Genomic DNA, 19,069 nt, shown 5'->3' on the forward strand with positions numbered 1-19,069 from the left:
ATAGTCTTAGATTAAAACAAAATATCTCGATATCAGTTTAGATTTTATTTTGCATTAGATTTATTAGTGTAGATTTAAATAGTGCAATGAAAATCATCGTTTTGTATTTTTATTGGGGTGTACACTTTAAGGCACCTTTTGTATGAAGATTGGAAGGGCTCCATACTAAAAATGTGCTCACCATCAAGACTTTTTTTAACCCTATAAACTTACAAAAAGAAACATTTGCTTCTTATAATAACATGTATTTGCTACAATCATAAAATAAACAGTCATATGAAATGTTTAGTTTGTTTTCCTATGCATTGTTGTGATATTGACATGGGAAACACATGCTGTCATGAATGTTGCTGCTTGCACTTTATTGGGAAAGAAAATTAAATTTTGAAACATCTTGGGAATATTTTTTGCCAATCAAAATTACACCTTCGACATGAGAAAAATACCTATCAAAATGACATCAATGAGACAGCAACTTGACAACTAAAAATCTAAAAGACATGTTCCCATGGGATTTTGCACTAATGTTTGAATGTTTTCAGTATACTGAATTTGTTTGTTGATAGGCTGGTCCTAAGCATATGTGCATAGGTCATCAATTTTGTTCATTTATTTTCTGAAAAATCTCCTCTGGAACCAGCAACTTTGTGACTAAATTTTACTGCACACTGTATAATGTTATTAGTTTATAGGGTAAATAGTTACCTTTTATGGATATGATTGAACTTATTGTTTGTTTAAAGTGTTTAGAGATAACATCTGTGAGTTTCCTGCTGACAATTGACCTAATCTTTGACCAATTGAAAATTTTTATGAAAATGGCAGTAATCCCCTTATTTGTCAGTTATTTTAAATCTTTTATGCTTGGTTTTTATTATTAATGGCATAGTGAGAGAAGAAGATCTTAATTACTTGAGTTTTGATCCAGAGGGAAATATGGACTTCTCATTTTTTTAACCTGGGTTGCCACCCCCCCCCCCCTTTTTCCACACTTTTCAAAATGACTGGATCCCCCCTATTTTCAGAACACTTTTGATACTAATTTTATATACATGTTATATACATGTTTTATATATATTTATATATTTACCTGTTTAAGAACATTTTGAAATTGAAATTTTATGCATGTCACCTATATTGATCATTAATAAATCTTGAAGTTTATTGAAATTTTAATTTAAAAGATTGTGCTTACATAACAATACAGTTTTACAATCAATGTCTTTGTTTGACTTTTGATTTTCAATAATTTATCATGATTCAGAGACAATTTTTTTGGGCATATGACTTGTTACATGTCATGATATGTAATGAAATGTTAGGATTTTTTAAAATTAAGATGTGAATTTCTTAATATTCGTATATGTCAAAAGCAATATATAATTAATTACATTTGTATGCAGCTTCGTGATTTAATTTGTGTTTTGCACAAAAATTATGATGTTTTTGATGCAGTAAATCATTTTTGGGCAATGATTGAGTTATATCCCTAGTTCAGAAATATTGTTTCAAAATGTTTCTTTAATATTTTATAGTATATTGGTGCCTATTTACACAATAGATAAATCTCAATTTATAGATGTTTCTTTTTTTCTAACAGAAGGCTGTTTTTCCTTACTTGATCAAATTAAAATAATTACTTATATAGTTATTTATGTTATTAAATATATAATGCAGTAAATCAGTATATTTTTAGGCAATGATGGAGTTATATCCCTTGTTGAGAGATCTTCTTTCATATATTTTTTTATTATATATTTTGTGGTATTTTGGCCCTTATTTACACGATAGATAAATCTCAATTTACAGTTTTTGTTTTTTTTTCTAAAAGAAGGCTGTTTTTCCTAACTTGATCAATTTAAAACAAGTGAAACTGCGAGCTACTGCTCACTGATGATACCCCCGCCGCAAGTGGATAATATTAATAGTGTAAAAATATGCAAGTGTTCGGTAAACAGGAAGTTGTCAAGTGATGAATCTGAAAACGCATCACACGGTATAGCTGACTTACATAAATCCTGAAACCAAATTTCAGAAATCCTTGTATTCTAGTTCCTGAGAAAAATGTGACGAAAATTTTCAACTTGGCTATCATGTGTAAAATCATACAAGTGTTCGGTAAACAGGAAGTTGTCGAGTGATGAATCTGAAAACGCATCACACGGTATAGCTGACTTATATAAATCCTGAAACCAAATTTCATAAATCCTTGTATTGTAGTTGCTGAGAAAAATGTGACGAAAATTTTCAACTTGGCTATCATGTGTAAAATCATACAAGTGTTCGGTAAACAGGAAGTTGTCAAGTGATGAATCTGAAAACGCATCACACGGTATGGCTAACATATATAAATGTTGATACCAAATTACAGAAAGGGTGGATGTGTAGTTCCTGAGAAAAATGTGACGAAAGTTTCATGGGACGGACTGACTGACGGACGGACTGACGGACTGACGGACTGACGGACGGACTGACGGACAGACAGAGGTAAAACAGTATACCCCCCCTTTTTAAAGCCTTTTTTAAAGCGGGGGTATAATAATTACATATAGTTATACTTATGTTAATATTTATCAAAAGTACAAGTTATATTGACAGAAAATTCCTTATAGAGAGAATCATTGAGGTTCCAATCATATCTAAAACCATGAAGTTGTGGTCACATCAATTTGACACTTAATTAAACTCTGTGCACTTGCACATTTTAATGTGAAACTAAAATATGCCAAATCAGGGTTATTAAGTACTGTATGCTTTTTCTTTGCTCCTGTCAATTTTGTGGTAAGTGTTAATTGGAATAAAAAAATTGTAGTGAAAACGTTTTTTTTATTTTTAAATTGGCATATTTTGAGAGAACATCTTGAGAGGGGGTAGGAGGGGTCCTGATCCCGAAATCCCGGGCTTAAAAACACCAGATCCCGAAATCCCAGGGTTAAAAACATGAAATCCAGAGGTCCCGAAATTCAAAAAAAGAATTCCCGAATCCCGAAAGGGTCAATCCCGAAATCCTGACCTTAAAATACCTGATCCTGGAGTCACGATAAAGGTCCTATCCACCCCTCATCTTGTTGCGATAGGATTTTAATGAAAATGGATCTCTATGTATAATATGCTATTCTGCTGAATTGACTCCTTATTTTATATTTTATAATTATATTTAGGCAGCCATGATTGAGAATTGAACTACAAAAAAAATATCATAGTGACCGGATTTTGTTTTAACAATAGTTGATATCTAAATTGAACACATCTTAAAATAATTCTTGGTGACAACATTTAAAAAATTCCCTGGCTTCCTCCACCAGCAAAAACTGACTGCCACAAAACAGCGCAATAGTGTTGAAAGTGAGGTTAAAGTTAAAGACCTATCAATCAATTATTCAATCTGTTCCTCACTTCATAAAAATCTAATGCTGACGCTTTATAGCTTGCCAAGGCTCCATTTTGAAGGCCTTACCTTGACTTACTTTTTATAAATTGTTACTTGGATGGAGAGTTGTCTAATTGGCACTCATACCACATCTTCATATATCTTTATCACTTTTATTATATTTTTTCATAATAAAGGGGAAATTCAAAGAAATGTTTTCATCAAACTTTTGCAAATTACCCTTGTCTCACTACAATTTGTTATTCGAAATAAAGCTTCAAATATGAATTAATCTCCTTCCAAAGCAGTTATACAAAAGATTAAATTTTGAAACAAACTGTTTGACCATCTGAGAACAAATAGATTTGTAATTTAAAAATTTTAATTTTCAACTGTTCATTTTTACCAAAAATTTATGCTGACAACGTTTTGAGTTAAAAAAAAACAAAAAACAGTTTGTGAAAAACATTTCCCTAATTCTTCGTCAATTTATCCATTTCTGCACCCATTGTATAAAAAAATTTAATCAACGTGTGGTTCGTTTGATCTCAGCTCTTCATTGGTTAAAATCCGATTATGACGTCAAATTTTCTTGTTTTCCTCTGAATTTCCTATTGTGACGGCATGAAAAAAAGCGACCATGCCTGATGACGTCACATAGAAAGAACACATTTTTTTGCAGATCAGTCGCAAAAAAGGAAAAAGTTTGCCTGTACTATATTGTTAGAAAATCATTAGAGAAACAGATTCCACCACCACATCTCGTGTAATACGATATTTATCGACTCACGACAGTTAAATTTTAAATATTTAAAACGCTCGGCGAGCCTCACGTTTTAATTTGAAAATTTAACTGTCTCGAGTGGATAAATATCGTATCACACTCGATCCAGTGGTAGAATCTAGATATATACATGTACATTTGTACCCTTATGAAAATCTATTTCATCATAGACAAAAATATCTATTGAATTGACAAATGTAAATAATTTTCAACTAACTTCAAATTCTACAGTATAATTATATTGAAAATGTATGTACATTATTTTGTCCGATATATAAACCAAGCTTTATGAAATATAAGTCCTTGGAATTTTTTTATGTAAGAATATAATTGACACTGATTCTTATCAAAAACCTTATTGTAGATGATTGCTCTTTGATAATAGGTGTTCAAATATTTAATCTAGTGTGTATTGCATCGCTTCAATACTAAAATCAATAAACCGTTAATTTCTTCCTGGTCTGTTAGAAATTTGAAGAAAATGGAAGCACAAAAAGGATTTAAATACATGATTTATTCCCTAAATTATAAAAAAAATAGAGAAAGGTACAAATCCAAAGCTTTATAAAATAAAATTATAATAAAATATTATGTCTGAAATTTTCAAATTAAAGGTGCTTTTGTTTTTCTTTAATAGGATTCAAATGTGTTATGAATAACAAATGAACAATTGTTTTGGAGTTCCTTACATAATAATGAAACATCCTCTCCATCCAACCTTTTCAAATTAAAATTATCGCATGATTTATTGAAAAAAGAAGTTTCATTTCTAAAGTATATTTATTTCCACGTTACTTTGAAATGGAAAGTAGATTTTAATTAAATTTGGAATTTTAAACAGATTTTTTTCCTTTCAATTTCGTCTTTATTATTTGGAAAGTTAATTTATGCACAGCTTGGCATTAAATTATTATCTGGAAAAAAAATAAAGGAAAGCAAAGGATGATTTAAAACATTATACAGATTGTTCGATTAAGATATAAGGAAGAAAAAATTGAAATATTATGCTAATTATGTACCAGTTTGAGATATTGATGATTTTTTTGAAGTGTATTGACATTTATTAACCTATACTGGCTGCTAGGTACATTTGTATGTATAAAGTATATCAAACAAATCTGCATTAATTAATTTTACTGAACGTAGGCCTCAAAATCTATATAAAGTAAAAACTTTTTTTAAATTGTTATTTGGATGGAGAGTTGTCTCATCCCGTACGAAAAACATGACACGTACTCCAGCTGGACAGCAGCCGTACTGAGAACCGTACTTATAATAATCATTTTGACTTTTCTTTGAATGTCTTTTAATGGATAACCCGGCTGGACTTTCAGCGAAATTAGCCGTAAACCGGCTCGAAATATTTAAATTAGCAGGAGTCCGGTTCAAAAAGTCCAGCTGAACTTTCATAAAAGTACGTCTGAAAAAATCCAGCCGGCATTTCTGGCAAAAAATATGGCCTCTATAAAGTTCAGCTGGACATTACAAAGTCCGGCTGAACTTTAAGAAGTCCAGCTGAACTAATAAAAGTTCAGCTGGACTTTAAAAAGTTCTGTTTGACCTTTAAAGATGACCTCAGCAGGGGTTGATACACAAAAAATGTGGGGGGGGGGGGGTCCACCCCTGCAGAACCCTCCCTCTCGATTACTACTGCTTAGTTTTTCTTCAGATGGTGGATTCTTCTGATTTGATATGCATCCCTTGTTATAATCTGAAAATAAAAAAAAAACAGATGGCATTATGCATATACTGCTTATTTCTTTTTCTTTTTTCTTACTGTCTTACTTTCAAAATCAAGAAACGGGGAATTGAGAAGCTCAATGCTTACTCCTAAAAATGTGTGGTTATAATTATCATGATTTATATATATTAAGACTAAATAAATCTATAGTGCATAAAATAAAAGTAAAGCTTTGAAAATCACTCAAACTGAAATATTTTGCATACTTAAGTATTTAATGTAGTTTTTTTAATTCTTTTTACTCTTCAAAAATAAAAATTAAGCTATTTTTAATGTTGTAATCATTTCATCAATATGTTGAAGAAAAAAGAGCATATCAGATTGTACTTACCAGAATATGCAATCCAAAAAACATGCAAACAGCAATCTTTGATGCCAGTCAGAAGGATCCATCTTCTCTAATAGAATGTGAAAAGAACTACTTCCAAACCTTTGCTTTAATCCAATGTAAATTTCTCATTTTGTTTAAGAAAGAAGACACATCTTCCTGTTTATTCCAAATTCAAATTTTGTTGTATTGCAATACATGAGGTTGATTGAGGAGCTGTGAAAATTTTTCTTCTTATGACTTCTTGCATATGTCTTAATTTTGAATATGTGATATATTAAAAAAAAAGAAAATCAATTATTAATTTGTTCAATTATGAAATGTTTAATAAAAGTGATAGTGATTGCAGATATATGTATTTAGAAATGTGTTATCCTTCAAATGGCCTCATGATCAACCTCTGTGTAGATGCTACTTCCTGTGACCTGTCCAGACTGAGGTTAATTGAAAACAGATGGGCACTCTCTACAAGACTACTGCTATTAAATCACTGTTATCGCTCAAGTTTCTAACTGATATTAAAGAATGATGATAATTATTTATTTTATGCATTCATCTTATTAAATATAAAAATACTAGAAAATGTATAAATTTAACCAATTAATAGATGTAATTTTGCTAGGGGTTTTATTTCATGAAAAAGTAAAAATGTTAAATAATTGTTGAAAACATATTAACTGGTATATAATTCAATCAAAATTATATCACCTATATTAAATTTCAACTTTCCATTTACAGTTTATTTTAGATATTTTATAATGGAATTGAAAATTTTAAGGGAAAAGATCACATCTTATAGTTTGATCTTAAAGTATATTGTAAAAAAATATGATATCATTATTATAACTTGCAAATTTTCATTTATAACTCTTTTCCATTTTGAAAGAAATTGTTCCTTTCAAAGAACAGAATCCTAGTGACAAACTTTTTATTTCTGTAAGGGCAGATTTGGCTGATGAAAATTTTCTAAGTCTTAATTCCTGCTCATAAAAGACTGTAAAATTTTCTAAGACAAAAATCCTGCTGATCATTCTATAGAAAGAATAATTTCCCTCAAAAGTCCAGCCGTGTTTATTTTCTTGTCAGAATTACAAAAAGTGCGGTTGGACTTTTAAGAAAATACCGGCTGGCAAATAACCAAAGTATAAAAAAAAGTACGTGTACGGCTCATGTCAGACTGGACTTTTCAAAGTCTGACTGGAATACGTCTCAAGTCCAGCTGAAGTCCAGTTGAACTCCTGTTGAAATTTTCGTACGGGATTGGCACTCACAGCACATCTTCCTATATCTATCAGTAATTTTATGCCAGACTTATTTTTGGGCTACTATGTCAAAAAAAGAATTTCTAGTAGACTTGTTATACAACATAAATCTGTCGGTAATCAGCATACATGCTTTGATAAACCTTTCAACCCTATTGCTCAATTCTTGAAGTGATATGTATGCCCTTTCTATGGATTTGATTTTCTATGTTGAAAAGTCAATGATCAAATGACAAAATCAAAAGCACAAACACATCAAATGTATGGAAAACTGCTGTCATATTCCTGACTTGGTACAGGCATTTCCTTATGTAAAAATGGTGGATTGAAGCTGGTTTTATAGCTAGTAGGTGAACTTCTGTCTTTTCTGACAGTCACACAGGTTCTTGCAAGGTTTCTGTTCTGTAAAGTACTGTAATTTCATAAATTGTAGAGTGAATTAAGTCATGCAAATGTTGAACAGTGAACAAAATGTATGATTTCAAGAAATGCTGAAAAACATAATTCATAGATCTGAAGTCTTCATATACAGATCAAGAATTTAGGAAACTAGTTCATTATTTGCAATGGGCATGTGCAACAAGTTTCCCCAAATTCTTGATCTAGTTGACTGCAGTTCTATGAGCTAAATAGATGGTGATTTTATAATAGAATTCTTTTCAATTAAATAGGAAGAATAAAAGTCTTTGTGTGTAAAGTACGTTTTGATTATAGTAGCTGTCGAAAAGACATACATATGATATACTTATTTTTTGATAGATTACTGCATTTAAATAGGTAAAAAGAGACAGTTAGAACTTTTGCTTTTAATTTATGCATTTTATTGTTGAATTTTGTGAAATTTTAGACAGTTATATTTTGAAAAAAGTCCCCTTAAAGTTAAAATTTATCAGGTGTAATGTAAAACAAGTATTTTTCTAAGAATAAGGGGACAATAAATACCAGTAATTAAACTGATGACCTTAGATGTGACCTATGTAAGCTTCCTTGTTGTGACCTTGTAGTTAAAGTACCCTGCGTCTGCCAAAATATATGTATTATCCATCTAGATTTACTCATACCATTATATAGTAATATCGGGTAAAAGTTTAGATTTCGTCAATCTTTAAATATTTTATCACCATTTAACAACAAAACCTTCAACAATACTAGTTACATGTTCTCCATGGGTAGCCATTTTAATGAGTTTCTATAGGAATGATCAAGGCAGTTGTTATCAATGAAAAAGAATGAAAGATTTTAGAGCTAAAATAAAGTTTACAAAAGGATTATCTTGAATCATTTTAAAATAGGCATGTTCGCATTGTATTTGTTATCAATGGCTATTTTAGGCATGTCCTCATTGTATTTTTATGAATGACTAATTTTTATTTTGAGAATATGTCTATAAATTTACTATAGAGTACAGGTTATTTTTTTTGAATGATAATTGTTTTCTATTGCATGTCTCAATTTAAAATACTGTACAGGTTTATTTTCACGAATGAGATTTGAATTGCGATCTTTTCTTGTGTGTGTTTCATTTTAAACATGCAGTAAAATTTATCTATTATGAATAAGCTTTTAAATTATTTAATGTAAAAAGTTTAAAGATATAAATTCTATTACATGTATTTCATTTAAGCTACTAATTTTTGAAACTATTTCTTAGGAGAGAAAACAGATTTGAACTGATATATAACTACCGATCTTTTCTAGTTAATTTTTTTCAAAAGTAAATTTCTAGTAGATGTGTAGATCATATATGTAAGCATTTGGTTAAAAAAATCATAGTATTTAAATAATGAACATTGATACGAAACACACATTTTAAAAGAATGATAGAAGGGTGGAAAGAGATGACTAGAACTTGTCCTTTTAATGTAATTATTGTTAAATAATGTGTAAATCTGAAAAGTTCCCTTGAAGTTAAAATAGAACAAGTGCAGTTTGTTAACCATTTCCAGACCCTGCCTACCAGTTCATGGTCCAGCGTCTTTGAATTAATTAGAACTGTTGCTGTCCATCAGATTGTCTTTTTCTGAATTTTCTGCTGACAACAGGTGAGACATATCTCTGTGTCAACAATTTACCAATAAATTACTGCATTTCAAAGTGTAAAAAGAGATTATTGTTGAAAAATATGAAATTTTAGACATTATTTTTTTTTAAAAGTCCCCATAAAATTCTAATTATAATAAGAGTTATGTAACATAAGTATTTTCCCAAGAAAGAGGGTACAATGAATAGAATAGAATATTTTAGAATTTATTAAGATATGAAATGATTATGAACTTTGAAGTTTTTTTGAATAAAAAGAACTTAGCAAATTTTTTTATATTTTGCTTCAAAATTTTTTAACTGCTCGTTGGCAGACTTTTTATGCCCCACCTACAATAGTAGAGGGGCATTATGTTTTCTGGTCTGTGCCTCCGTTCGTCTGTGCGTCCGTTCGTCCGTCTGTGCGTCCGTCCTTCTGTGCGTCCGTTCGCTTCATGTTAAAGTTTTTGGTCAAGGTAGTTTTTGAAGAAGTTGAAGTCTAATCAACTTGAAACTTAGTACACATGTTCCCTATGATATGATCTTTCTAATTTTAATTCCAAATTAAAGTTTTGACCCCAATTTCAGGGTCCACTGAACATAGAAAATGATAGTGCGAGTGGGGCATTCGTGTACTTGGGACACATTCTTGTTTTAGCTTTGCTATGAAGACCTTTCTTTTTGATAATTGTTGTTCAAAATCACTTCTATTAGAGGTGTAGATTTGGTTAGAATAGGTATACCGGTAGTATACAGATGAGGAACAATGGTATTGGACAAGTTTTTTTTTTTTACCTTAAAATATAAAAATGGAACTTTTATCGACTACTGAATCTAGTAAACTATTTTGATTTCTGGCCCTTTAATAGCTAATATTATTGGGCATTGGTTTTGCTCATTGTTCCCATGTGGGGACTGATAGTTGTTTACTTCTATATCATTTGTTCTCTGGTAAATGGTTGTCTCATTGGCAATAGTGCGGCATCTTATTATTTTATAATCAGATTTTTTAAGGATTGATGTATAAATTTGTTTTTATTGATGCTGCATTAAAGTTCTGTACTAAACTTAAGTATATAAACTTAAGTATATTCGTAAAGCTTTTTGAAATTAATTTAAATTATTACATTATATTGCATTGAATACACAGACTCATAAATTTGATATCTTTTCATGAGAAGAGACGGGTGCATTTATTATTATATTGTTAAAAAATAACATGATATATATATATATTTGTAAGTTTAGCTACTAGTATACAGAATAGCTGTCAGAGCATGAATGTCAATTCTGTTTTGTTTTGATAAGGAAATGTAATTCAATACAAATTGGCATTAGAAAAAAAAAATTACTTTACGGTTCAGGAATGCATTAAAGAAGCGCTTTCGTATCAAATGTTACTATGCTTTCAAAGAAATGTGGGTCAATCTTGGAGGGTAATTCCCAATTTTGGACAGGGAAATTCCCATTTAGGACAGGGAAGTTTTGAAATAAGACCACCTTATGCTTTCTCACAAGTATTTAATCTTGGATAAAGCAATCATTTTGTTATAAACATATAGTTAGACTTAGTTGGTATTTTGCCAAATATTTTCAAAAGAGCCCAATTTAATTTCTGCAATTTTGAAATAAAAATTGAAATATCTCTTTGAATTTTGTAAAGTTGTAAACATAAGTTTAAGGTTATAAAAAGCATACATTGTATTTTGACATATAATATTGTTAAGTTGTGTTATTTCTCTCACATAAATTAAACATGTTAAATATCTCTTGCATGCAATGTGTGATGAATGGATATGGTCCTAATTTTGTTTTTAATACTAATTCAGTGATAATTTTTTTGAAAACTTTTACATTTACATTTGACATTTTGTCTTTGGCATTTTTTGTTAAGTTCACAAACGTGTTTGCCGACTTCTGTACACCTAAAAATAAGTTATCCTCATTTTTACTTGTCTGCACATTTATAATTGTTTATGTAATTCTCCACATCAGTAATTATGTATTAAAGTTCTAAAGGTTTTTTTTATACAGTTTTCTTTAGACACATAATTCATGTAATTTAACTAGATCTTTAAATTATGCATAAATATATATACATGTACATGTAGTGTTTTTATTTGCAACATTAACCTCAATAGCAGACATAGTCGGGCAAAATACTGTGTTTTAAAAGAAAATTATAATTCAAATTCTGTAACACTTTGACTGATTCTGAGTAGGTATCTTTAACCTTTAATCAACAAGATGAAATCTTGATCAAAGTGAATAGCAATGTAGTATCTAAGTATCTATGTCTAAGTAGAGGGGGGGATAGGACCTTTATCGAAACTCCTTGATTGGGTGTTTTTAAGCTCGGGATTTCAGGATTAACCCTTTCAGGATCGGGGAATTCTTTTTTTCAAATTTCAGGACCTCAGGATTTCGGGATCAGGACCCCTCCTATCCCCCCTCTAAGTACTATGTAAGGTATGTTTAAATGAAATTCTCAATGTTTCTTATAAGGCATTTATACAAAGAGTAAAAAATAGCAATGACGGCAGTTTCCTGTCTAAGTTTACCTAATGTAGGGCATGTTTTAATAAAGTTTTCTATGTTTCTTATATGGTCTGAGGACACAGTTATTGTCCTTTGATTTTCCCTGTCTTCAAATATTGTCCCTAGTGTGAACAGTGCATAACTTGCAATTTTTTTCATAAACTTTCCCAATTTGTTTCTTGATATTTTATGCATAAAATGTTAAGTAAAGGGATGAAATTAAATGCTAAAAAAGTTAGGGGGCTGAATCTTTATGTTTAGTAGTGATTTGGTCCAGTTTATAAAAAAAGGTCAAAAATTATTATCTCTGAAGCTGTCAAACTGAATTTTAGACCTGCTTAACATAGAATTGTCCATATTTTGAGTTAGAGCTAGAAGACTGTTCTAAAATTTTATATACTTATATTTGTCCCAATAGTGGTACACTACACTGTAAATCTTTTTGAAAAAGACCAGGTGCGATTTTTCAAAAAATTGAATTTATTGTCTTAAAAAATTACACTACCATAATAAAATAAAATTGAGAATGGAAATGGGGAATGTGCCAAAGAGACAACAACCCAACCATAGAAAAAAACAACAGCAGAAGGTCACCAACAGGTCTTCAATGTAGCGCGAAATTTCCGCACCCGGAGGCATCCTTCAGCTGGCCCCTAAACAAATATATACTAGTTCAGTGATAATTGACGCCATACTAATTTCCAAATTGTACACAAGCAACTAAAATTAAAATAATACAAGACTAACAAAGGCCAGAGGCTCCTGACTTGTGACAGGCGCAAAAATGCGGCGGGGTTAAACATGTTTGTGAGATCTTAACCCTAAAAGTCTGTTTAACTGTGTTCCCTGGCCATATTAACGCATAACAAGAGTTACTGAGTAAAATATAAATTTTATTGCAACCTTGTTGTACTGTACATGTGATGTTTTGTATATATGAGGGTCGTAATGGGGGAACCTTCATGACGAATAATGGTAAAAATTCTTGCCAAATGATGTGAATGGTATTTTTTGGTGTATGACAATAAAATGTACACTTTCTTTTAGACAATTTTTTTTCCAAAAATGACGGTATTGATAACTATTAGAGACTTCTGACGAATCACGATGAGGATATTTTGACAAATCACAGTAAAATTTTAACCAATTTGACGCTAACGGTAGCCATAATGACTGTTTGACGCCTGACGATAAAGGGCATTACTACCCTCATATATGTTCTAGTTGGTTGTAAGAGCTTTCTTAAGCTCATGTTGGTTGTTGGTTATAGAAAATACTGACTCTAAATAAAATATTCTTACTAAGTACTTAGTGAAATGTGTAGGAGTTAATGTTATTTGTATTTCTGTTGTTCACCATGTCAATCAAAAGTGTATAAAGAAAGCAGAATTGTCAAATTTTATTTGTTTACAGTTAGTTGATTATTAAAATAGGCATTAAACAACAATCAATCAATCATATTTATCTAAATAAGTGTAAACAATAATTTTATTCGGCTGAGAAGGAAGTGTACAAAGTCAAAGGTAAAAGAAAAATTCTCACAGGAATTTAGAATTTATAGAAGAACAGTTATATAAAGGTGATGTTATTACAAGAATAATTTATTTTCCTATTAATTGACAAGCCATTACCGTAATCATCTATTACATTGTTTCCTTTATGACATTTTTTTATATTATGGAAACGATTTCCTTCAATAATTAATGTCTATCAAATAATGATATCTTTAATATTTTGAAATTTTTTATTGGCTAATCATGATATTTAATTGACAATATATGTATGTTATCTGTAGGAGGAATTTAAAAATAATGGTGTTTTATAATAGGTTTTATATAGATATTTATTAATTTTGATCAATGCTCTTTATTACCTCATAGATTATAATAATATTTTTATATCTGACTCAAAACTGTACTTTGTTCTCTTTTGTATATCATGATAAATTCAACCTTGTATTTAATATACATGTAGATTAGAATCAGAAAACTAGGGTTTTATGACACCTATATTCACCTTGCATTAAGGTGACTTAAGGACATTATTTATGCAAAATACTGTTCCAGGGTACTAATGTACCAATTAAATTTAATGTAAATGTCTTGATAATTAATCTTATTTTCTGACTAAGAAATTTCCTAGTGTACATAATTAGCATTGCATAGGATAGAAATCAACATTATGCAAAAATATAACTATACATCTGTTATTCTATTTTGAGATGAAAATGTTTATGCAAAGTCTGTAACTGTCTGAAAATTAAGTTATTATAAGAACCCACAAAACATTCATCTTTTATTTTGTATTTAAATGTTCCAAAATAATCAAAGTCTTATACGTGTACATGTATATATGTGCACTTGCATAAAGGTGATTTCTATCACTTACGGATCGCATAACTTTTAAACATAGTGTGCATGCTCTTCAATCATTTTCACTTGAAAATGTTGGCAAAAAGTGAGAGAGAACAATGATGAAATAGGGTTGATTTCCATGTCATACAAATACAAAGACATATTTGGTGAACATTGATGAGACAACAACCTAGCAATACTAGTTTATCAAAGTAGACAACATAGAGGTTAAAATACTGTAAACCAACTTATTTTCGCTGATACTTGGTTTCGCGTTTAGCCCTTTCTAACTCATTTGCGGCGAATATTTATTTTCGCAATTCTCATCTTTGTTTGATGTAGTTAAAAATGAAAATAGATACAAGTTTTACATATTTGCGACAATTTATATTCGCGATATATTTCTTCTCGGGAAAGTTACAAAAATAAATCGCTCGCGAAAATTAGTTGATTTACAGAACTCCCCTTAAATATGGGCAAATGCATTAATCGAATTGGAACCTCTATAAAGTAAGACATCTTATGAATACCTATAGCCAAGTGAGGTTGCCCAATTTGGTCTGACAGCAACACTAAATTTGTAAAAAGGCAATAACAAAAACACCCCAAAATAGCATAAACCAATGACATGACTTGGGTCATTTTAGATTTCAAAAGTCATTGTTAAACTTAGGCTATCAGGATTCTAAAAAAAATCTTTTAACTTTCTATGCATTTCAAGAGAACTTTTCGGACCAGACAACATGAAAATTGGTCCTGGCCTTTTGGGCCTAATGCTTTTCATGGAGAGTGATAAGGGAATAAATAGTTTTACTTGCATGCTTAAAACAGATGCAGCTGATGAGAAAATATGAAAGATATTGGAGTACATGTAATTTTTTTTTTTTTTCATTTCAGCAAAGTTCCTACCGTCGATTATGGATGGTAATGAAGAACAATGTTATTTTTATATTTAGAGATCGACCATTCATACCAGAAAATGTAAGTTTTCATGTTTATCTGTATTGAAAAATTTGACAATTCATATTAGAAAATGTATGTTTTCGTGTCTATAGGAACAGAAACATCTGACACAGCTAAGCATTGAATAGAATTTTAAGGGCTCAAAACAAAATTTATAGTAGTAAAGTACATTGTGTATTTTTTATAGTCACAATACAATGATGTTTTTAAGATAAAAAGACAATGCAAAACCATCTGTTAAATTCAAGGCCTCAGTTTCATAGAAAAATTATAACTTTTATAAATTAGTTACTTGATACTGATTAGGAAAGATTTATTAATGTCAGTGCGGTCAATATAAACTTGACATGAAAAAAGCATAACAGATATACAGACCTCCAAGATAAATACAAAAAAGGGAATTTTATAAAAACTTACTAAATCAAATATTAGACCTTTTCATAATGGTAGTCATGTAACTGATACTGATTTCTGTTACAGCATGAAGGCACCTTAACAATAGACCCAACCACAAAGTTTGAGGTTAGACCAGAAAAAGCTAACAATTACAAGTTTATATTGTATACTGGTAACAGAAGAAGAATTAATACTTTTAAGGTAAGAAGACTTGTCAGGCGACTCAATTAAGAGAGAGAGAGAAAGTAAAAAAAGGTATATCTTTTCTGGGGTAATCGGCAATGCAGAGAGAGTGAAATATATAAACAAACTTATATAATAAAACTTTCCTACATTATTACATTGGTAATTTATTTTTTGAATATTCCACAACTTTACAAAAACCATGAGCTAGTCAAAACTTAAATTTTTTAGCATCTTCTTCTAATTGCCATCTTGTATCAAGCTCGGTTGTCTTTAATGTTGTTATAAATAATATATACTGTGGGTTCATTTGTTTTCCGTAAGGTACCAATTTTCATGGTTTAAGGAAAATTTCTGATTTCATGGTTTTACTTAAACATGTTAAAGTGTGCATAGACGATTTTTATTTCGTTGAACATTTAAATTTGTCGAACACCTTTGCCTTTCAAATCCGGAAAAATTGATATCCCACAAATAGTAATTAATTCACAATAACAATGTAATTTATATTTGTGGAAAGCCATCCAGGAAGTGATTAGACCTGTATGACTTAACAGTATGTCTAACAAGCTATTAAAGCTCGTATATCTTTTTTTTAGAGTGACAAAAAGTCTGAAAGAGATTTATGGAGAGGCTATATAGTTGGCGTTGCTAGGGTAAGGAAAACATTTACTGCAATTTAGAATAATCATAAAAGCTTATCATTACTTATGTTTAAAACTTCTGTTTAAAGGTTTTTTTGACATTTTTATGATGCAGTACATGCATGCATTTATTGTTTTACCACTTTACATATGAATTCTTAAAATAATGTCATTGAAAATTGACCGAATTAATTTTTTTTATTGATGGTCATAAGTTTTTTTAGTTACCTCAGTCATACAGATCATCTGTAATGGTCTGTTTAATATATACTGATTATTGTTTAAATATAGTGAGATGGGATGTTATGTTTAATAATGAGACAGGATTACAGTTGATTTAAGCTTTAAAACACATTTTTTGTCGATTTTAAAAGCAGTTTAATTTTATCATGCGTGATTGCAGTGGATATTTTTGTCCACTCAGACTGACGGCAAATAAATTTTAACATCAAAAAACTTTTTTAGATAAACAAGTTTAGCCCACACATATGAAGCTGTTTTTTTGTAGGTATACCATAAATTACCCTATAATTAGAATACCCTGCAGCTACAAGTGATACATTTCATTAGCATGATTAGTTCAATTATACTTTATCAACTGGTCGAAAATCTTTAAAGTATTGTTATAATGTGTCTTTTTCACAGCATGGCATGTATAGAATATTGTTAAAAGTCCACAGCTGAACAAATTTAGACTGAATTTTAAACTTGACTGCACAGGAACAGTTACATTTTGTGTTGTTTGAAATAAAAAATGCAGTTACTTTCACGTCTTTGAACAATTTTATAACTTCAAAATACAATAAAACAAAATCTGTCTAATTTTATCAGATTTTTCACTGTCAAACCTTTGATTTAAATTGCAAATTTGAAATAGATGGGTTATGTCATACATTTGTAATGTCTTTGTCATTTTGAGAATTAGATGTGCAAACATGGCAGGTCTCTGAATGTCTCTGTTTTATTAAAAGTACTTTGTAGTCTAGACAATTTAGAACTAAACATTTTGCATTATACTATAGACACATGTCTTGATGTCTTATTGTTGTTGTTTTTTGTCATTGGGTTGCTGTCTCATTTTAAAAGTATAAGTCTCTGTTAAATGTATTCGCAACTTGTTAGACTCTGGACAATTTAGAACTTTGAAAATTAGCAAGGACCTAGTCCTGATGCCATAGCATGTTTTTTTTTTTTGTCATTTAGGTTGCTGTCTCATTGAAGAATATCCTCCATTTATTCATTTATTCATATTCAGTAAATTGCTTACTGTATACTTACAATTTTGGTCATACAAGCGCTTTCAAACTTTTTGATCTAATTCAATGATTACAGATATGTAATATTTCTTGATTATTTTCAGCAAAAAGTGCCAGATGACCTTGATCTTCCAAGAGATATTATCAACAAAATCAAACAAGATGTTGCTAATTACCATTTGCTTAATGGTTCAGAGCCTCCAATTCAATTTGATACTGTTAGCCAAAAGAGCAACACTGAAAATAGTCCAAGACAATCTTTAATTAGTGCTAGATCTAACCCCAACAGAAAGAGTGTATTATCAGACGACAGTGGAGTCATAAGTCATAGATCTAATTCTCGATCTAGTGGAAGTGGATCCTTGACAATCGATGGTGTTGGCGGTGGTCCAGTTATGGTAATTTATAACCAAATTTGCAAACCGGGCTTTTATTAAACTTGGTTTATTTTTATAAATTGTGACATGGACGGAGAATTGTCTCACTGGCACTTATATCACATCTTCTTATATCTATTAGATAAACAATGCTCTTTTGATTTCTCATTCAAAACGATATATCATTTGGTCCCTGGTGGAGAGTTGTCTCATTGGCAATCACGTGATACCAATCATCTTATATTTTTAATTTTATGAACCAAAGGGAAATTTCCAAAAGAGTAGTAATACAGTATGCAAATTTCTTTCCAAAACAAATAAATCATGACAAATATATGATAATCAAAATCTAAGGTTAACCAATACAACCACAATACCAGATGGCGTACTAAAAATTACGCATTTGATAAATGAAAATTTGATTGAAAATTATACCATGTTGTTTCAATCTCCTGTGTTGAATTTTCAATTTCTGGTTTTTAAAAAGAATTATTTTTTGTTTTTTTGTAGAGACACAAGTTTTCGAACCACCAAGATGATACTGTTACCCCTAGGTAGGTATTACTAATTGATATACCAGTTCAGAGATGCATGAGCTATATATGAGAATCAAAGTTTATTTAGAGTTATCCAAGTGGAAGAAATTGAGTGAAATTTTCTTTACTAGATTTGAAAAAAATGATCTTAGTACTACATGATCTATTATTCAGTGAAAGGGATTCTGAAATAAGAAGAATACTATGTCATTGTTTACAGAAGATATTATCATTATCCTATTCTAAAACTATTGCAGTTGCCTTGTTTGTCCTTCCATATGTCCATTTGTTTCAAAAACAGAATGACTTCGTTTTGAT

The 19,069-nt window shown here is 30.2% G+C and overlaps 1 protein-coding gene across 7 annotated transcripts in view; it reads left to right on the forward strand.

The window, feature by feature from the left end:
* LOC143072666 (uncharacterized) overlaps positions 1-19,069 on the forward strand; it is a 54,788-nt gene that overhangs the window by 7,491 nt on the left and 28,228 nt on the right. For 6 of the 7 annotated variants that reach the window (XM_076247715.1, XM_076247716.1, XM_076247719.1 and 3 more), the window contains exons 2-6: positions 15,294-15,377; positions 15,840-15,956; positions 16,538-16,594; positions 17,943-18,236; positions 18,726-18,769. In XM_076247715.1, coding sequence (XP_076103830.1) covers positions 15,294-15,377; positions 15,840-15,956; positions 16,538-16,594; positions 17,943-18,236; positions 18,726-18,769 — 596 coding nt within the window. Of the gene's footprint in view, positions 1-1,297; positions 1,318-15,293; positions 15,378-15,839; positions 15,957-16,537; positions 16,595-17,942; positions 18,237-18,725; positions 18,770-19,069 lie in introns of those variants that run through there. The other variant, XM_076247720.1, reaches the window with a different exon arrangement.

Source organism: Mytilus galloprovincialis, chromosome 4, assembly GCF_965363235.1.
Source record: "Mytilus galloprovincialis chromosome 4, xbMytGall1.hap1.1, whole genome shotgun sequence".
In the NCBI taxonomy this organism is placed as follows: domain Eukaryota; kingdom Metazoa; phylum Mollusca; class Bivalvia; order Mytilida; family Mytilidae; genus Mytilus; species Mytilus galloprovincialis.